Source organism: Corvus kubaryi, unplaced genomic scaffold (genome assembly GCF_017639235.1).
Source record: "Corvus kubaryi isolate FWS band 111438036 unplaced genomic scaffold, C.kubaryi_AGA036_p1.0 37385, whole genome shotgun sequence".
Taxonomy (NCBI): domain Eukaryota; kingdom Metazoa; phylum Chordata; class Aves; order Passeriformes; family Corvidae; genus Corvus; species Corvus kubaryi.
This window is the reverse complement of record NW_024581127.1, coordinates 20,674,043-20,696,151: the sequence shown is the minus strand read 5'-3', so window position 1 is coordinate 20,696,151 and position 22,109 is coordinate 20,674,043. Positions and strand designations below refer to the sequence as shown.

The following is a 22,109-nucleotide window of genomic DNA, read 5'->3' as shown; positions in this document are numbered from 1 at the left end:
CTTTGTTTCTTACCTTCTTTCCTCAAGTTCAATCCATTTTTATTCACAGCTCCCTGTGGAGGAAACCTGACTGGCTCATCAGGTTTTATACTTTCACCAAACTTCCCTCATCCTTATCCCCACAGTAGAGATTGTGACTGGACTATCACTGTTAATAGTGATTATGTTATATCATTAGCATTTATCAGGTAAGCTTCTAGTTATAATTTTTAAAGTTATGTTTATAAATTTATTATTGCCAGTTGTTCAGATCTCTGTAGGGTAATATATGTATACTTAATATGACTATCAAAGGGATTAGTAATCACTATCTTTGTTAAAAGTTACAATAAATATGTCAGAGTAGTCAATACACATACAGTTGGAGCTTGGAAACTCATTGCTGTTTCCTTAAAAGCACTCTGCTTACACTGGCTAATGATGGATGGTGCTCAATTTAACTAAGATTCAGTTCCTGAGAAGGCAGCATGGAGTAACTTGCTGAAATGTCTGCAACTTGGGATGGTCTTTAATGATGAAACATATTGATTCATCATTTTTTGTATGTGAAACCTGCTATTTAGGCAAAATTTCAAAAGTAATCTTTAAATCTAGTTTTATTAGTCCATATAATTTCAGGATACTCAAGATACTTCCTGATGTTCTCGTTATTAAATGGAATTGTTCTAGAATTTTCCTTTATCACAATACAAGACTAAATAGAGCTTAATAGAATTCACAAAGGAAATTTGCTGTCTGCGCTGTATGTAGCACATGGTGTAAATTAATATATCTATTATGTGTGAAAAATATGCATACCAACTGGGAAATCTGCCACAGAAAAGATAAAAATGGTACTTGTGATGTCCCATCAAATTTAAGTTCTTATGCTGGATGTTCTATAATAGTGTCTTTATTGTTCTGATCAGTCATAATGTGATGACTTCTTTAGAGGGGTAGGTCATATAGTGCTGAATGACATAGCATGTGTTTTGGTGAATTCATTCTAAGGAAATAAATCACGTAATTGTATTTACATAATTAACAATTTAACTATTTCGTTAGCGATTTCAAAATGTTATAAGTTGGTAAGGAAACTTTCTGTTGTGTAGTAGCACTTCTTTTTTTTGTTAAATATCATGAGCTCAATATATTTAACAATATTCTGGTTTTTATATTCTACATTTAGATATGAGATCCTCCATCTTAGAATAAAAAAAAAATATTTTGCAGCATGACCCCAGATACTATGAACTATGTCTGTCTATGTTTAGAGATCCCAAATTCTGCCAAGTTAAAAAAATCTCAAAATCTGGTCAATTGCTATGATTCTTTGATAGAAACTCAGAAGCTTAGTCTTGGTCAAAGTAGATTGCATCTTTGCTGAGAATTGCCTCATTTATGACACAGAGACTGATATAGAGTGAGTAACACAAAATACTCCACTAAGTACTGTTAAATAGTCTTTTGAGTGGAACTTACTCCAGCTAATCCTTCTAAACTCAAGACAAACTACGGCACTTAACTATTAACTTTTTACTTTTGCATGGAAATATTTTTGAAATAACCCAGAAGTTAAATAATGAGCTCTATCAGGTCTTCAATGCCTCCAGTTTTTTCAGTCAGGGGCTACTGTCAAGTAGAGACAACATAGTTTGGATTTTCATTCTTTTACTAACAACCCTTTTTAAAAACTGGGCTTTTCTATTGGGACAATCTTGCAAGTGAAATTGGTTAACTCTCTGCCTTTAACTAAAATTGTTTGAACTTAACTAAGTTAGTTAATGAACTATAATTTAGTTTGAAAGAAAATGTGATGTTTCAATACTTCATCTTAAACTGATCACAGGCAAAATTCTTCTTGCTCCCAGAGATGTGGGAAGATTATCCTCTAGCTGTGTGAAAGTGTTTAGTCTGGCTGGAAGCTGAGTGCATTATATCATAAAGCATTTCTGCCAAGGATTCCAATTGATCTAGATTGTTTATTTTTCTAAACCTTTAGAAATAAGTTATTAATTTTTTTCTCTATTTAAAAAGCTTTCCTTTTTTTCCTGGCTAGCAGGAAATTGTTGTTTCTAAGGAATGAAACAAAAGATATAGTATTTCTGTGTTTACTAATAAAACACTTCTACAAACCACTTTTTTCTGACAATGGAGGAATTTTTTTTCCTTTTATTAAAACAGTGGTAGTAAATTTAAAATTTAAGCTAATAAAAGTGAAAATGTTAGGCAAAGCATATTCCATCTGACATTTCCCTTTTGTTTTTGTTCTCTAGCTTCAGTATAGAACCAAATTATGATTTTCTTTATATCTATGATGGGCCAGACAGTAATAGCCCATTGATTGGGAGCTTTCAAGATAGCAAACTGCCAGAGAGGATAGAGAGCAGTTCAAATACCATGCATCTGGCTTTTCGAAGCGATGGATCTGTTAGTTTTACTGGATTCCATCTGGAGTACAAAGGTAAATAAAATTATTTTTCTTACATATTTATAAAGTTCAATGCACAAGTGCAAATTTTGTTTTAATTTTCCATAGTTTTCTGCCTGGTAATGTTTTTGTTTTGCCTGAGAATATGATAATGTGAATAATCTATTCATACAAGTATAATGTTACAAGCTTGCTAACTTAAAATAAACTTTCAAGTATGATTTTGTTTACCTGTACTGTTGAATTCATGATTCCTTCCAGTCACAAAGCAGGCTTACAAGAAGGCTGGGCAGGCACTTTTCATGATGGCATGTAGTGATAGGACAAGGGAGAATGGCCTTAAGGTGAAGTAGGACAGATTTAGATTAGATATTAAGAAGAAATTCTTTGTTGTGAGGGTAGTGAGGCACTGGAACAAGGTGCCCAGAGAGGTTGTGGACTCCCCACCCCTGGAGGTGTTCAAAACCATGCAGCTCTGAGCAACCTGGTCTAGTGGAAGGTTCCTTGCTCATGGCAGGAGCATTTGGAACTACATGATCTTTAAGATCCCTTCCAACCTAAATCATTCTATGAGTCTATGATTCTATGAAAAAATTGGAGACAGCAGTTTTCAGGTTTCAAAAATAATGATGCAGTGGCATTACTTAACAGCATATATACATGTTTTATCCAGAATTTATTTCATTTTTATTTTACATAGCAGGTCATGTTGACTTAGGTGTATTTAAGGTCCTGTAAGATGAAATGATGTGTAGAATCTAGGGATCCAATACTGAAAATAAAAAAAATATTTTCTTCATTTCAAAAGGCTAGACCTTTGTATGATAGACCACAGTAGGGCCGTCTGCCTGTCTCAGATCTGAGGTCATAGCACAGTAAACAAGAAAATATAAACTTGCAAGATAAATAATCAGTAGGAACTTTCATAACTGCCTCTGCATGGCTTGATAAACAGAAATATTTGCTATTAGATGAATATGAAAATATTCTGTAAAGACAACCAGAAAGAAAATAGGGGTGATATAGACCTCCTTGGTCTTATTTTCTTCTCCATTTATTCTGAGACTGATTAGTAAGTGAAAATGTATAGAAGGGAAAGAATTATGTATTTATTGCTTTGTAAAACCCATGAAGCGCCTCCTTATACTTTCCTGCAGTCATTGGATTCTACAGATGTCAGGGAAGTTGTCACCACAGTGTGACCTAGTCCTGAAAAGTTAAAAGTAGGTCTCAACACGTTGATGGTGAGCCCAGATGTATGTAGTGCTTCAGTTCACTTAAATATATTCCTTCTTTTCAACTAAATTGAAGAATAATAAATGCAGGTGGAAGTGCTATAGGAAGTGATTCAGGGTCACAGAACCTCTGAAGGACAAGAAAAAAAATTATTTTTAAAGAAGCCAATCTTTTTCTTCTGTGCTGTTGAATGAAGTCTTGTCTCACGGAATCCAAAGGGCTTCTCCTATCCACCAATCCAAGTATGAAGGATATTTATTAGGGAGACAGTCTCTTCAAACTCTTGATCTAGGTTTAAAATAAAAGTGAACCGGTGTACTTTGTGAGAGGAACCAGTCTGATTTTTATTTATGCCTCAACATGTGTTATACATGAGGAGGAAAATTACTCCAGGGGCTGTACATGAGCTGGGAGTCCTGTCCCTGGGGACGCTTCGCCTGGCAGGCGATCAGGATAGAGAAAACTTCCATGATCAGTCTGGAAGCTACCCCGCTCACGAGGGAGCCAGATCCCTGGATGCCCAGGAAAAAACACTCAGGAAATCGGGCTATGGGAGGAGCCCTAGCACATAAACGCAGTTAACTGCGACAGAGCTGGGGGCCACTTTCTTTGGGTTTCTTGGAAGGAGCAGGGGCTCTCCTGGAGGGTCAGCTTGGCTCCTCTCCCCGCTCCCCCTTCCCCCCAACCTTTTTCTCCCTGCGGTCCTGCTTCTTCCCTGGCTGTCTGTCCTGTTTGCACCTGTCCTGCCCTGCTTCGCCGCTTCCCCGGGGCAGCTCGACGCCGGGGCACCCCAGTGCTCCGCTGTTTCCCCGACGGAGCGGCCACCACCACCTGCAGCCACTGCGCCCCAACCTTGAGAACCTGCAGTTGCTCCAGGAGCACATAGCCACGGCAGCCTGTTCTTCACCGACAGGAGGGACACACGGCCTGCTGCTGTTGGGAAATTGCGCCCAGCCTGTCCCTGGAACCACACAGACTCGCTGCAGCTTGCAGTTTACACGCTCCATCTGTTCAGCATGCTAAGAGGGCGCCCAGGGTACAGCGGTAACAATCTGTCCCGGTGTTCTGTTTCTCTCTCCGTCTTTCTTTTCCCCTCTTTGCTCCCTTTTCTATCCCCCTTCAGTAGGAACACTTATCTTTCTTTATCAAGAAACAGTTCTCCAATATAATATTGCCATGCTTATGCTTTATTTTCGTCTGAGAAATCTATCAAAAAGAATCCTCCCCAACTCCCCTTCTAGAGTGGGATGGGACACTTTGTAATCAAGGCAGAATACTATTTCGAACAATTCTGATAGGCCATGTGTGCCACTAAGATGTCTTTCTCTACTTCAAGGAGTTACTGTGCCAGAAAAGTGCTGTAGCTATCAGCACATTTTTAAAGGGACTCATAAGTAATGGGAGGATGCAGGTATGTGTTTATGTGTGTATCTGTAAGTGAGGGAAGCTGGAAAGTGGAATCAACCTAATCTTAATTTTCCTTGTTCAACTGAGAGGATTATAACTCCTGCTTTTCTCACAATAACTGGAGTATGCATTCCAACATCTTCTTAAAAAAAAAAAGAGACATAAAAAGGAGGAACTATTTCAATTCACATAAAAATTTCAAGTACTATGAAATTTGGACAGCTCAAAATCCCTTAAGCAGATGACCAGCTTGCTTAGTGAATTTTCCCATTTTTACAGGGAATATCTGATAAATGTTCCTCTGCACTGTTTAATATAGGTGTATCATAAGAAGTCTTACTGTATGGCCATTCCTTGAATCCTGTGTTCAGTTTTGGACCCCTCACTACAGGAAAGATGTTGAGGTTCTGGAGCCGGGGCAGAGGATAATGGAGCTGGTGAGGGATCCAGAGTAAAAGTCTTATGAGGTGCTGCTGAGGGAGCTGGCGTTGTTTAGTCTGGAGAAAAGGAAGGAGACCTTACATTCTGTACAACTACCTGAGAGGAGATTGTAGTGATGGGAGGGTTAGCCTTTTCTCACAAGTAACAAGCAATAGAACAAGAGGATGATTTACCAAAAATTTGAGTATTGATCTAATATCAATATCCAACTGAGGCAGACAAAAACTCTCTAACAGGTTTGAGTTAGAAAGTGTATGTTTTATTTGGTGCCAGGCACTGCGTGGGACAGCTCCCTAAGACTCAGGGCCCCGATACAAGCAAACACGATACCTTTTATTTCCAAATATTATGAATATCCAAAATACAAAATGCATATTCATAACATTAACACCTCCCATTCTCCACTTCATATGGAAATGAGCTTACATGTCATTAAGCATGCGTAGTGTGTGTTCTGAATTGAGTCGGTGGTCTTGAATTGGGTCAGTGGTCCTAAGGAAGATGAAGTAACATCTTCCTTGCTTTGACCTTTTTGCCTTTCTGAGTTTTAACAATTCTAATTACTTTAGTGACCTCTAAGTTTCCTCGTGCGTTACTTTTGGATGGGCTCCCACAAAGGGAGGAAATTGGTAATTGTCTTTATTCTATACACCAGCTTATCAGTGTTTCTGCTCATTATTCTAAGCACATCTAAACAAACATGCAAATGACAGATCATCAGTTATTTGGTAATCAGTTACTAACATCTAAAATTCTATATCATCAATTACTTGGTAATCAGTTACTAACATCTAAAACTCTATTTCAGGTCCAGCTCTCCTAACTATTTTGATTAACCCTCACTGGGCCCAAGCCTACTGCTGAAATCCCAAGCAAAATGACTAAAGTCTTTATGTTTCCTCTAAATCTGTGTTTCAAGGAAGTGGGCTTAAGTTACACCAGTCTAAACCAGAGAAGGTTTAGATTGAATCTTAGGAAAGGAAGTCTTTCATGGGAGGGGTTGTCAGTTGTTGAACAGGCTGCCAGGGAAGTGGTAGGATCCTCAACCCTGGAAGTATTTGAAAGATGTGTAGATGTGGCACTTAGGGACATGGTTTAGTGGTGGATTTGGCAGTGCTGGGCTTACAGATGGGCTCAATGATCTTAGAGGTCTTTTCCAGCCTAAGTGATTCTATGGTTCTATTCTATTATTCTATAAATAACATGGGTAGAAAATCAGCTTGACTGCTGAGCTGAGGCTCTTGGCTAGTATTAATTGTGATTAATAATGCAGCCAGTATTCTCTTTGTTAACAACCTGTATGATGGGACAGAGCAAATTTGTGAACGACATCAGTTTGGAGGGATATGTCAGTGCTACTCAAAGGATCTTATGAGGTTATAGAATCAGACTGACAGGAGCCCTGAACTAAGTGTTCTGGTTTCAGCTGAGTTAAAGTTAATTTTCTTCCTAGCAGCTGGTGTAGTGCTGTATTTTGGATTTAGGATGAGAATAATGTGGATAACATGCTGTTTTGGTTGCCGCTGGCCAGTACTTAGACTAAGTCAAGGACTTAGCTTCTCATGCTGCTTTGCTGGTGAGGAGTCTGGGGAAGCACAAGAAGCTGGGAGGGAACACAGCCACAATAGCTGACCCCAACTTTTCAATGTGATATTCTGGCCTGGGGGAGACTACTTAGATACTGGATGGGCATCAGTCAGTTGGTGATGAGCAGTTGTTTTTCACTTACATGATTTGTTTTTCTGGGGTTTTATGTCTGTCTTTTTTTTCCCCCTTTCCATTAAAATTTATTATTATTTCTATTAATATTATTGCATTTTATTTAAACTGTTAAGCCATTCTTATTTCAATCCACAAATTTTCTCAGTTTAACCTTTCCAGTTCTCTCCCGCATACCACTGTGGATCCCACTGAGTGAGAAGTTGCATGGTCCTTGTTGCTGATGGGCTAAAACATAACAGTCCTTTTTGGCAAGTTGACTGCAGGTCTGACCAGAGTGTGTTAAAACAAATTTGTTTTAATAATCTATTATGTTAGTTTAATAGTCACTGATCACAATGTTGACTTATTTGGAGTCAGAGTTGTTGTGCTTGTTTTGAGAATAGGGTTATGTAACAACTTACTTTCTATGTTCTTTTTTTGTTACATCTGGGAACTGGATTAAGGACATAATTTTGATGGACTGTGTAACACTGGCTTAAAATATGATAAAATAAATCCTGCTTGTGAGACTAATCTGGTATTTTTGCTCACTATTGCTGTCATATCTGTACTTTTAGGGAACCACCTCTTGAAAACTATTAATAGTCCCAACCTTTATCTTTTCTCCTCAGAGAGCCAATCTATGGGGCAGATAAGGGGGAACACTTGCCCCACTCCTGCACCTTTCCTTTCATCTTCATCTTTCCATTCTCCTCCAGGCTAATTTCAATAGCTCTTGAGAATTTTGAATATCCTTGAGATGTTCAAACCAGCGTATTCATATTGTGGTGTCTCCTGAATGTGTTTCAGGTTTTGTTTGAGGCTAAACAATTATTTAGGAATACTGCTGAGACATATGCTCTGAAGCTGATCATTATAAGTTGCAGGCTGCATGGGATAGTATGGGTAAGTACCAAAGACAGTGGGCACCTCCAGTGTTTTGGTAGTTCAGCCCTGAACAAGTGCAGAATCCTGAAAAACTAGGAAAATATTTGGGAAAAGTATCTTGTCACACTAGCAATTCCAGAGAGACACAAATCATTGCGATATGCTGGGACCTGGTCCGGGCATACCAAGCCCTGTTCAACATAATTCCCTATCCTCAAGTGGAGGAGGTCTCTGGATCTGACAGCAAAACAGTGGGAACCCTGGCTACTCCAGCTGCCATGACAGGCTTTGCAACTGAACCAGAAGAACAACCTGTGCTGCTATCAGTCACCCCTACACACAAACAGAAGGAGTATTGGATGCAAATGTCAGCTTGTTTGGTAAGGAAAGAAACTCCTAGTAAGAAGGAAAAGGAGGAGGAAGTGGATGAAGAGGGCTACTCCAGAGGGCCATCACAAGAGGAGGAGGAAGAGGAAGAACCCATAAACAAGTCAGTGACCATACAATCAGCAAATAGTCACCTTGGCTGCTCCAGTGCTGGGTTAACAGGGTCAGTAACCTCAAATTGAGGGTAACGTCCAGCACACAGAATCCCTTTCTAGGGAAGGGGGCATTAACAAACGGATTGAAGATGGGACACAAGCCCTCAGCTTCTGAAGGTGACTCCCTCCAGGCATGAGGACAAGGTTACCTTCTAAGAAGATACTCTAATCCATTCAGGCAAATGGATCACCATGAAGAGAGGTATCCAGTACCTGAAGGAATTAGCCATACTGCAGGGGATTTATGATGACCTGGATACTGAGCAGTTACCCAAAGATACGGAAGTCCAGTGCAAATGATCCATATGCTGTAAGTTTTTACAGAGCACATCGAATGACAGTTTAATATGGAAAACAAGAGCCATGCACACATACAGAGCAAAATAAGGAATTAATTTATCAATTCCCATGGGCAGGCAGATGTCCAGCCATCCCCAGTAAAGCAGGGGTCCATCACACATAATGGTGACTAGCGAAGACAAATGCATAACTTCAAACGTCCCCCCCTTCCTTCTTTTTGTCCCAAATTTATGTGCTGGACACGACATCATATGATATGTACCCCATACCATATGGTATGATCCAGCTTTGGTCATTTGGGGTCAGCTGTCCCAGCTGGGTTTGCTCCAACTGCCTAACAAGGGAGTGTTGCAAGGTGGTGGAGAATGCTGGCAAGACATCAATCCCTTGGGACAGCAACTGTGATTTGTGAGTAAACTCTGGATTTCTCTTCTTGTTTTTGTTTTGCTGTTCCACCTCTAAACTATGGAGGAACCGTGGAAGGACTCTTGGCTCTCAGAGCTGCATATGGACATTTATCTTAAACTTGAAAAGATTCTTGAACGATTTGTAAATTTTAGCTTAATTCAAGCTCAAAAGGAACTGAAACACTTCCTGGCATGGTTGTTTAAGAACTTTTTCTACATCTCTTGGGACTTGATTCTTACCAAAGACTTTTGGAACACCGTTTGGACACAGTTAATTTCTGAGTCAAAATATATGCCGATGGAAGAATATTTTCGTGAATATTATTTAATTACCGAGACTGTTGAACAATGTCAGCTGTGTCCTTGCAAATGGAAGCGTGCCTCAGGGACCGTGCGACCCAGGCCACGTGCGCCGAGCGCTCTGAGAGCAGCAGCGAGGCAGTTCCTGCAAGTGGGCAGAGTGACACGAGCTGCAGTGTTGACAGCAGAGCGAGGCGTGGCGGGAGCAGCGCGACCTGGCGGTGCCTGCCCGGCCCCGCGCAGCGCGTGGTGGAGCGAGCCCCATGAACGCCTGACCAAGAGGGGCGGTGCACGGGCGGCGATGGCGGCGGAGCAGAGCTGCGTGAAGCCCAGGCACACACCAGGACAGAGCTGTTTGCAAGGCGTGGGGGGCCATCACTCGGAGGCCCGGTTGAGACGTAGGCGCGGTGCCAGGCAGTGGCAGCGCAGCTGCGACCAGAGGTGGCAGCAGCGGTAGCACGTGAGGAGCTGAGCTGAGCGGCGCGGCGTGGCCCGGCCCGTGCAGCCCCGAATGCGACCCCGGGAAGCCAAAACCCTGTGACGAGAGCATGTAGGCACAAGCAGCCCCAACAGCCCTGGCAACCCTGGCAGCTCCAGCAGTTCCAACACGGGAGCAAGTGAAAGCAAAAACACAGTGAGACAGAAAACAGCAGCCACTCGGAAAAAGGAAAAGATCATCATAGCTAAGGTTTTAGGAATAGTAAAATGCTATAATGTTAAATAAAATTATGGTTTTATAACAAGATGTGACAACCAGGAAGACATATTCGTTCATAGAACTGCTATTAAAAAGAATAACCCCAAAAAATATATCCCAAGCTTAGGAGATGGAGAAGTAGTAGAGTTCAAGATTGTCCAAGGAAAGAAAGGCTTACAAGCAGCAGAGGTCACTGGGCCTGATGGTGTTTCTGTGAAAGGCAGTATATACGCTGCAAATCATAGTCATGTTAGACAATATCCCCATTATAAACAGCCCATACAATCTCCCTTTCCTAATCCCACCTTTCCCTTTTATCCTGTATCCTATAAACCCCAGTGTGTTCCCAATCTGTGTTTTCACCCATGGTTTCCCTCACAAAACCATACCTTTACCAATAGTTTCACCAAAAACCCCTTTCCAATGCTGAGTGAAGGATGACGAGGGTGGGGAAAGAATTTAACTATTGTTGTTTAGAGTTCCAACAGGTACATATGGAAGAAACCTTCTCCTGCCTCAGTTTCCCCACAAAGCATACTCGGAGAGTCCTGTCTCCCTTCTGTCAGCCTTAAGATATTACAGAAAAAAAATCCGTTTGGACATTTAAGGACTCAGGAGGGTGGCTTGTTTTGTTTGAAACTGTTCTTCTTATGTTTATCCAGTTGTTTTCAATGTTGAGTTTTAAATCTCTTTTTGTTAAAAATAAACGGGTGAAGTGTTGGGGTTCCTCCCCCTTGCCATGTGGTCCTGGGAGAGGGGCCCCAGGGTAGAGGCAGGGCCTATGGGGTTTCTCTACTCCCTGGTCAGCCTCGTTCCCCATTGGTTGTTTTGTGTTCCCCTGCCCAGGAAGGACCCTCTGGTCCTGTGATTGTTCAGTTCCTCGGCAGTCACCAGCCATGTGGCTGGAAAATAAACATCTCTGAAAATATCTACCAAGACTCGGTCCGTATATTCTTTTCCATGGGCCTCGTTGTCTGATACACGTGTTGCAGGAATCCCCACTGCAACAGCAAGGTAGTGTTGAAAAGACAGAGCCAAGGTCTTCTCAGGTGCACATAGTGATCAACTGAGAGCTAATGGACACAAGTTGAAATAAGAGAAATTTCAATTACATATTAAGAAAAAATTAATCACTCTGATGTTAGTCAAATGTTGGAACTGCTTGCCCTTAGATGATGTCATCTGAATCCTTTAAAATCATAACTGGACTGCACAGAGCCCTAGGTAACCTAATCAAATTGGCCCTGATGTTCATGGGGGTTGTACTACATCTCTTTCAACCTAAATTTTTCTGATGTGATGAAATTAAATTTTTTATACAAATTGTAACTCGTGCAGTTGTGGCCTATATGTACACTAATTCTATTTTAAGTGACAGTGTACTCAAGTTACACTTCATTGGTGGGCCATATTTTTCAGATCCAAATCTCAGACTGACCCATGTCCCAGGTCTGATCTGTAACCATGTCTCTGGTTCAGTTTTATTCCCATTCTCTCTCCCTCACTTCATTTCTATGTTATAATGGAAGAAAAGCTTATTAGCCCTATTAAGCACTCTGGAGAATAATTATGGAATGCTTGCTATAGTTAGGTATGTCTGTAATACTATCTCTAAGAAGTCTATTATGGCTTTATTCTTTTCGAGATGTAGGGATGGACTAGTAAGTCATCACGTTCTGGACAAAGCACCTGCTTTTCTTGGCTTTCAATATTGTTTTCCATGCACTGAGATAGTAGTTTTCAGGAGGATTTTGGCATCATTACTCTATGTTATTCAACAGAGACTTCCTTGTTGATCTTGAGATTGAAACAGCATGTGTCACTGTTTTCAGCCTGTATTTCAGAGCCTTACTTGATCCGGTGGCGTGACAATGTTATCAGAGAAGTAAATGCTAGTTTGGTTGAAGCTTGTTGCAAAATTTTATTGTTTACAAAAGGAATTGATACCTGCTATGCACATCCAAGAGTGTAATGTTACTGTAACCCAAATCTGAACTGCCTAATGAAAAAAAAATATTTCCTGCCTACTTATTACAGAAAATAATTTTTTAAATGCTCCTATAGAAAAAAATCTTTATGTTAATACAGTACTTGCTAAATCTATCACTGCCCTTATGTGGTTTTAATTTAATGATACTAGTATTCTTGGGAAAAAACCAGGAAGGGCTACAGGGGTGTGGTAGTTTGGTGGTTTGTGTCAAACCACCTCAAGGGGTAATCAAGGTCTTGAGTTCCTCAGTTGGAGCAACATGACAGCAGTGGTGAAGAATTTTCCCTCCTGTCTCCTGGGAGCACTTAAAAATTTGCGGAAACAGTCTTCTTACTTGCTCTTTTTTTCACTGGTTCTCAGCCAGATCTGATGAATCCTTTTGCCACATTTGATTTATTCTTCATACACTGTAGTGTATTCTATTAACTTTTTTTACAACTTCACTTAGCAGTTCCTTCAGATTTGCAAAAGTAGTTTTAAGGTGCTTATTATTTCAGGCTTTATTTTTCAGAATTGGTATTAAGAAAATGTATTTCTACAGTGACATTGTTACTGTTTAGTCAGCAATTTCAGGAGCCTGTCACAACTATAATTTTGGGGAAAAGAAAATTACAGGGCTGTATTTTTTCCCTAGAGATAATTTGTGCTGTGACAGATCATTCTTTTCTCAATTTTTGATTTATGCACCAGACATAATAGATTACTTTATTTTTTCACTTTTTATTTTTTCATCTAGTACTAATATGTGCTTTATCTGTGTATCTTCTAGAATTATGAAACATTTTGAATTATTTTTGTCATAAACACGAGAATAATGATCTCACATTAGAAATTGTGAATCATTACAGGTGTAACAATATTGGTTCCATAAGAGGGAAAAATGATATTGTATTGATTTTCTAAAATATTAGTTGTAATCCTAAATTAGATTATCCTATTTTTTTTTCCTAAATTTGATAATTTGGACTTGAAAGAATTTGAAATTTGCCCTGACACCTGCCAGACTTCTCAAATGAAAATGTGGTTGGCTTACATAATGGTTATTAATATCTGTGTGATACCTTACAAACTTTCTAGTAAATTGCATCTTTCAACTTTTCGTTGTCCATCCAAATTTTTGAATGAGTGTTAAATAAGTTTTAGACACCACACTACAACTACCTGTATGAGTCAATATGAATATCTAATACCTGTTCTTAATGATTAAAGATGTACTGTAACTATTATTTGTTATTGTGTTGTTTTTCATATCAGAATCATGCTCTGTAGATTATATACGCAAATCATAATAAATTTTTAAATGCATTAGGAGATCTTCATGTTCTTTTGGAAAATGTGAAATTGAAATTTCAAAAGAATTATTCTGTGTTTCCTTCTACAAATCCAAACACGATGTAATTATTTATCTCCTCTCAGAAATACTGAAACATAGAAGTGTCCTTGAGGGATGTACTTAGTTCATTAGCTTGGCTCTAGTAGGGACCAGTAGTTTATGTGTGGCCAAACTATTTAAAAGTCAAATAAATAATAATTGTTCTTGCTTATCTGTAATTTTTCAGAAACTTCAGTTTAGGTACTGAAAGAATCAGATAAAGTGTCTTTTTATTTAAAACTCTTAAAAAGCCTTCCAGGAAGTTCAAAGCTCATATAGTCTTTTGGCAACCATACCTACCTGTAGCAGAAAGTTCCACAGTGCAAATATGCCTGGTAAATAAACACTTTTTTTGATGTATTTGAAAGCTGGCACTGATCTTGTAGAAAATGAAGAACTGTTCCCTATTAGCTTTCTCCACAGCACCCTTAAATGTTAAAGAAAATCTGAAATTTCCATCTTCTGCTTGATAAATTATATTATTGCAGAGTCCATCCTGCACAGCACAAAATCATCTGCTTTACTCCAGCTTCTACATAATACATTTACTCTTTTTTCCTTAAAGGAAATTACATTTTTTTCTTAAATGTTGTACTTTTCTCACCTTCTGTATAATAATGCTGTTAATTAAAAATGTTGAGTATTTCTTTTTGTGCACTTTGTTACTGGACATTGGTATTCACATTATGGAAGTAAGAGGGAGGCAAATATAAAACCATATGCATGTGTTTGAATTTATTTCAATATTTTGAAACAAGTAGGTATAAATGATCAAAATTGAGATACATTTAGAGAATATTTTATATTTTTTCCTCCAATGAGGGATAAATATGTATATGAAAATACACCATTATATCATATACACATAGAAATTCATTTGGGGTTTATTAATTTTGAAGAAATTCTTGTTTGCATACATCTTATTTTGTAAAAAATTGCTCATATTGATGTCTTCCATTTACCAGTTTTCACATCACACATTTTAAAAACAGGATGTACCTTATCTACTGGAAAAATATCCATATATCTAAATTAATCTAACTACATAAATTTATAATTTATCACAATGAATTCTGAAAAAAAAATGGAGCATTATAGGAACTACCTTTAAAAAAGGACAAAAGACATAGTTTCAGTCACTATATAGTAATTTGTACAGTTGTTAGAATGAAGGAGAGAAAATATTTGATGGAAAGGCCTCTTAAAAAAACCTCAGGTTCTACAGGGTGCTCAAAGAAGACCTCAAGAGAACTCCAGGAAATACTTACTTAATTATATTTATTTTTATTATTTATTCATTCTAGATTATATTTAGAATTATATTCGCATTTTTTTCCTCTACAGCAAAACTTCGCGAGTCTTGTTTTGATCCTGGAAATATAATGAATGGAACAAGACTTGGAATGGATTATAAACTGGGTTCCACTGTTACATATTACTGCGATGCAGGTTATGTTCTTCAAGGATACTCTACACTAACATGTATCATGGGAGATGACGGAAGACCTGGATGGAACCGAGCCCTGCCCAGCTGTCATGGTAAGAACAGTTTTTCGTTTATTTCAGTTGCTGTTGTCATTACTCTTGCTTTGTAATAGGCAAGAAATAAGTTAAAAATTGGAAGTGATTTTAATAATATTCTCTTTCAGGAAAAAGCCCTTTTCAATGATATATGTAATAAAAGATATATGTGGCAACTCAGGAAACTACTGATTCAAGTTTTTATTAACATTGGATAAATAGTCTTATTATTGTGAATAGAGCTTAGTAGTAATGTCATTCTCCATGTCAACATGTGTTCTTCAATTAACTTACAGCAGAATATAGAGATATACACCATATATGTATTTAAATACAACATTAAGTATACTTTGGGTGTCACAATATATGCTTGTTTCTTTTTGTTATTACTGGTTTTGAAAACACTCCTATGAAATATTTTGTATATACCACATTACAACATTTAAGTTCTTGGGCATGTGGTCTGTAGAAAAGTTAAGCCTTGAAATGCAGGAAAGATCCAATTATTCAAACTTTTATGGATATGAAGTCTACTCATGACAAGATTCTTCTGACTTTCATTGTATGATCATTGACTGTCTCAAGCATCAGCATTTTCAGATTTAAACTCTAAGAAAAGATATGCTTTATTTTAGTGATTTAACAGAAATTGATAACTACTTGCAATTTTCACTTTTTGAAAATTCACATATTCTGTACGATCAAGCACAAAACTTCTCCCATGTATGTAGATATTAATAAAACTAACATTTATTTCAAAAGTTAAAATAAAATCTAATTACCGTGTTACTTTACATTCCTTTTCACAACTTGAAGACAAAATACCTGTTAAATCCATTTCCAATTTGAAGTTCAAATAGTTTAAATAGAATATGGATTTTCTTTGTTGCATACTTAAATTTCTGTTGCAAGTGGATGGTGGAGTACCAGCAAAACCAAAACAAAAAAATCCTGAAATCTGAAGAATATCCAATATTATAAGCATTTGAAGAAGTTCAGTATTTCCATTATCTACCAAAACCGTCATACTACTGAATTCCAAAACTCAGTGGCATCAAATTGGGACACTGACCCTTGCAAGTGTTTGGAAGTTTGTTCAAACTTCTAAAATCTCTGCAATGGAAGTCAAAAGATTTTCCTCATTTTAAAATGAGAGATGAATATTGCTTTTTGGAGAGGAGTTGGTGAAGAAGGTTGCTGTATATCATAGGGAAAAGATTCCCTTTTTTTCGAAGGTCTTTTTGATAGGTAATGAAAGATAAAAAAATACTTTATGATGCAATAATTGTTTCTATTAGTGTCACTTATAATCTACTTAGAAATCTTCCAGTGCTGTCTGTTGGAAAATTCAGTAGTGTTTTGCTTGGAAGTATTGCCCTTGTAATAAAGGGGAAAAACAAATTTTATTATTAAAGAAGTAGTGGATGTCTCTCACTGATTCTAACTGGACCATTCTCTTTCCTGGATGAAAAAGGCCTGATTTCAAAGATAACAAACCCCATACTTCTTTAGAATATGATGGCACAGAATAGATATTTTCACTTGTTTTTCTTATATTGCTTTTTCCTCCAGTTAAGAGCCAATGGAGCTTTGTAGTTATGTTGCTGTGATATATTACAGTGCATTTGGACCACGTTATCAATGCTTTCCACTTTTGTGTGATTTACGTAGAGAAAAATAGAACTTTTATATAGATGTAAGAAAGATGATATCAGTTAATTAGCTTTCAGTTACACAGAGCTGGGAGAAAGAGTTGAAGAGATGAATTTAGCTCCTGAAAACCCGTCTCACCTACACAATAAAATTTGCATAGTAGAAGTCAGATTCCTCCATTCTGCAGTTTGTATTTTTGCAGCTCCATTGAAAGTGATAGAGTTACAATGAAATATACATCTCCGTGTGTATGGGGGGTTTATTTAGTTAATTAATTATTTACAAGAAAAAATATTGAGCCTGTGAAGTCCCTTTATACCTGTAATATTTTGATCTAATATTTTAGGTGTGGAATAAAAATAGTTTTTATAAAGTTGCCTATTATGCTCTCTAAATCTTTACATCTTTAATATCAAGTTAGAATCCAGGGGGTTTTTTTAAATTCTTTTGAGCCATATTTAACCATATAGATTTATAGGGAGAGTGAGGCTGGTAAAAGGGAAATACTACAAATTAGTATTTTCATTCTGTGCATATTTCACACTAAGTAGGTTAAAGGAGTGGAAGGGAGAACCTTCAGCATTCCAGATGGCTCACAGCTCAAGGGAGATGCTTTACAGCAGATAGAACTGGTCTTGTAAAGAATCACAGAATTACAGAATATACTGAGATGGAAGGGATCCACAGGGATCATCGAGTCCACCTCCTGGCCCTGCACAGCACCAGGAGTCACATCTTGTGCCCGAGAGCATTGTCCAAACTCTTCTTGAACTCCGTCAGGCTTGTTGCTATGGGTGCTCTCACTTGCCTATGGAGCCTGTCCCAATGAGTGCCCAAAAACCCTCTGGGTGAAGAATGCTTTTCTAATATCCAACCTAAACCTCTAGTGACACAAATTCAGGCCATTCACTAGGGTCCTGTCACTGGTCACCACAAAGAAGAGCAGTGCCTGCCCATCCTCTTCTCCTCATGACGAAGTTGTAACTGCAGTGACGTCTCCTCAGTCTCCTCTGGGTTCTCCAGGCTGAACACTTAGTGACCTCAGCTGCTCCTCATACGGCTTCCCCTCAAGGTCCTTCACCATTTTCACTGCTAAAAGCTGCAATTCTACCTTTATTCCCTAATACCTGTTTTGACCTAGTCTTACATTCATTAGGCATGACTTGCACTAGGTTGAAATAATTTTTTAAAATTACCTCAAACCTCTTTATTAAGTGTGGGAAGTGAACCAAATCATTGGCTTCATTCTTTTATGAACAGATGCTAAGATTATCTAGGCTAATATGCTAAGCTATTTGGTGTTTCACCATGGATGTTAAGAACAGGGTGTAACGAACATATGCAGATGCATTATTAGTATGATTTCTCATAACTTCACCAACTATAGGTAATTTAAAATTTTTGGTAGCTAACAACAATTGTTTACACAGTAGCAAAAAGCCCAGTAATGGGAAATCGTGTTCATAACTGAAAGTGAAAACCTTTTTCCTACCAGAAAAAATAATTTATTGATCACTAAAACATTTTATTACATTTCATTACAGATGTTGAATCCTTGGAAATATTTGAATCCAGGCTTCAACATAACTCCATCTGTAAGATATATCTAACAATATCCAATATTTTTATAACTGCCTATGATAATATGCCTATGCCTATGATTTAGTTACTTTTTTTTTGGTACCATAACCAATTCAGAATATTCTTTAAGTTTCTTTTGATCTGTATTAACTTATTATGGCTATTTGAGGCAGCTCAGATCAGGTTTATATCTGAAAAATTTAGGATAGAAGACTGCACAGAAAAGCATAATCATACTGCTTACTGTTCTGTAATATAATAAATGCTGACAACTTTTTCAGAAATCATTCAACATTAATTACTTAATGAGCATCTTTATAGGTCACATTTTTATGCACTTTTTATATAGTGACCATACGAAGAGCTGCTATTTAGCTCTATTTCAAAATTTGAATGAGGAATAAGTTGGGCAGCTGCAAAAGCCAGAATATTCCTGAAGCTAATGAAGCTGAATGTTACTGTTGATGAGATGCTCTTTGTCTCTTTTATAGTTCCAAACTAATGGTCAGTTTAACCACTTAAGCAGCGTACTTTGCTCGAAATTGTCATATGTTGACTACTTACAAAGCATTTCTCACTTTCTTTTTGCCCAGAACAATGTTTGTTTTGTAGGATCACATAGACAATGACCTGAGTACTTAAAAGTAGAACTGAAATCAATTAGAATTTTGCTTTGAATACAAAAATGCTATTTAAGTTCTTAGTACTCTGAAAAGTTAATTCTTAACAGCCAAACTTGAAAAATTGATTGAAAGTCCTTTGAAAAAATTACAAAGTATTTTATTTTATTTTACTTTTTTTTTATTGTGATTGAACTATCTTCAGAGTACTTAATTTTTGTTCCCAAGCTTCCACTGCCCATTTCTCACAAATCTATATCCATTGCTTTATCAGTCCAAGCTTTCCTTCCATATAGTCAGTGGAGAGAGAGACAGTCTTCTTAAAAGGTCATCAAAGGGGATTCAAAGAGCTTGTTAAGAAGGTATATTTTCCCATTTGTGTCTGGAGTGCATTAAGAGGATTTAATCTGCTTGCATGCTCAGCAGGATATGACTTAGAGAAACAACATAGGAAATACTACATCTAGAGAAATATCTGAATATACTGTGTGGAAGCAGTACTGTTTGAGCTGAAAGCATACAACAAACTCTACTTTGGAGGGATGTATGTGTTAAAATTTAGCACTTAGATGTCCAAGTAAAGGAGTAGGCGTCTAAGTCCTATAAACCTCACACTACAGATGCTTTTTGGTATGAGCACACTCATTATTCCTCCTCTGTGGAAAGGAGGCCATTGCACACCAAGAACTATCAAGTCAAAAAGCCAAAATGAGAAAATCTAGCTTCCATATAGTGGATTTTGCAGGTACTGACTAGAGATTTAGTTACCAGTAAATACTTCTGGGAGACAGTAGCCTCCTTTTTCTGAACACATGCGACTGATTTTTTTACTGTAAAATACGCAAATTGTTTTGTGAATAGGAAACAAAATTAATATCTTTCTCTATGGCTATGCACACTGCTGGTATTTTGATGAAGACCCCAGGGTTTTTTCTAAATGTGATGTAGTTAAAATCTTAGCTTTTCTTAAAGATGTTCTTTCCATATCAGAAAAAGTTTGAAAATTTTACTGGAAATAACTATAAATATTAATAATTCTAGAAAGATTGGAAAAGAAAACTAAATGCAGACACATGCTTATATCCACAGCAAGCATTTCTCTGAGTGTCTGACCTTTTGCATATACATTTGGAATTCATAATATGGCTTTACAAAGTCCATTGAATAATAGATGTTGCGTGTAATTATTCCAAGCTTTCATTTAAGAAGTAATAATGTCATATAATGGTAAGTAAAGTATTAGAAATGAAGAAAGTTGTTAATTACAATGATCTTATTAAAATCATTTGCCAGAGAATCCTAATTCCCAATGAATTTAAGGGATTAGTGAAGTGGAGTGCATCATAAAACCAGGCACTTCATCTTCTTTTGAACTAAATCTGCAGCCAAATTTTTAGGAGCATAGTTTAATGAAGGAAACGTTAAAAAGAAGGAGAAATACTTTAAGCTATATAAAATAGGTTTTTTTTTCAGCTTTAATTTTTTATTTTCTTTACTATAAAATAAATTATTTGAAATCAAGCTTATCTATTCAAGCCGTAATTTTAAATAGGTTTGCTTATATGCAACTGTTAGTATGAAAAAGCATCTTGAATTAGCAGGGAAAACACAACTTTAATATTTTTGAAAATAACATATAAATTATAAAATACGTAAATTAACTGACAGAGTTTCTACGTTGTTTGGCAATTAAAGTATACAAAAAGTACCAGTGAAAATAGAAAATAAATTATGTGATCTTTATTCTATTTTAGAATATTAAACACTGACATTGTTTGTTTGCTTTGAATATGTAAATTTTCTACTAGAATATTGAAAAAATGTTACCTTAAAAAAAAAATTCTTTCATCATGTGTTTTGAGGTGGAGAGAAAAACAGTTTTTAGCAGTAGTTTACATAAATATGTGTTTGTTCCTGTATTTAGTGTTAGCACCATAGGTGCATATTTTTCTTTGAAGATTTTTTCAAACAGACAAGGTGACTTCAGGGTATTCTGTTCTTAGAAGGAAAAATATATCCCTACCATTTATTCACACAGATAAGCGAATATTTATTTTCCAAAGTCTGCGAGACACTGAATTGGGACAGGATTATGTAGTATCAGTTAATAATCATGGTAAATTAATTAATCACTGGAATGAAAGAAACTGATCCAGTCATCTGCACTGGCTATAGCTGACAAATATGCATATTTCTAACTTAACCTCAGGCAGCAGTCAGAACGTCCTCACTCTTGTCTAATAAGACCTCAGTAATCAACTGGAAGAAGATTTATTAGGTGGAATATGCTGGTGGTTACATCCAAAAGACTAATTTCATTCTTTGCACAAGTTTTGCCATCTCCACATTGTCTGTGACGGTGGAGACTGGGGAATGGATGGTTCTGGGCAATAGAAAAAGACCTGCAATTAAGAGACTGCATTGTTTTAAAATTGAATTATATTTTGTTTTCCTTCTTGCCTGGGCTACATATAGCATTTTTGCCAACATACAATAGGAATGGTAGGCAAGGACATTGTCCAGCTTAAAGAGGATAGCTCCCTCTTCTAGATCCCATGTTTCTTGACATTTAACTCAGAAGCTGATTGTGTTACAGCTTTTTTTTGTGCGGTGACACTCTTTTGAAGGAACAGTGTCTTCCACAACAAAATGTTACTCCTGGTTTTGAGGTTTTCACTGGAACCTTTTCATGATATAGTTCTATTTTATACCATAAAGAGTAGTTGTGTGTGTCATGGGTTAGCAAGCATAGTCCTGGAAGTGTTCTTGCAAAGGGGTGCTTACAGCTACCTCTGTGACCTGAGAAGTTAATACAGAGCATCACACCACCATGCAATATACATTTTTGTATTCCATCTATTGCAGAAGTTGTTTTGTTGCTATGAATTTAAAAGATTACAATTTATTCACTCTTGTAATGTACATTTTATATGTTTCTATTATTTTGTTAATCAGTTGCTGACTTAGCTGGTAGTTTAAAGCTTTACTTAGGTGATATGCTAGGAAATACACTGCTTTGGTTTGTGGATGAATTTTTAATAAA

General features: G+C 37.2%; 1 protein-coding gene across 4 annotated transcripts in view; it reads left to right on the top strand.

Annotated features, from left to right (window-relative positions):
- CSMD3 (CUB and Sushi multiple domains 3) overlaps positions 1-22,109 on the top strand; it is a 613,333-nt gene that overhangs the window by 431,879 nt on the left and 159,345 nt on the right. For all 4 annotated transcript variants that reach the window (XM_042035930.1, XM_042035929.1, XM_042035928.1 and 1 more), the window contains 3 exons: positions 50-188; positions 2,256-2,443; positions 15,036-15,230. In XM_042035930.1, the coding sequence (XP_041891864.1) occupies positions 50-188; positions 2,256-2,443; positions 15,036-15,230 (522 nt within the window). The remainder of the gene's footprint in view (positions 1-49; positions 189-2,255; positions 2,444-15,035; positions 15,231-22,109) is intronic.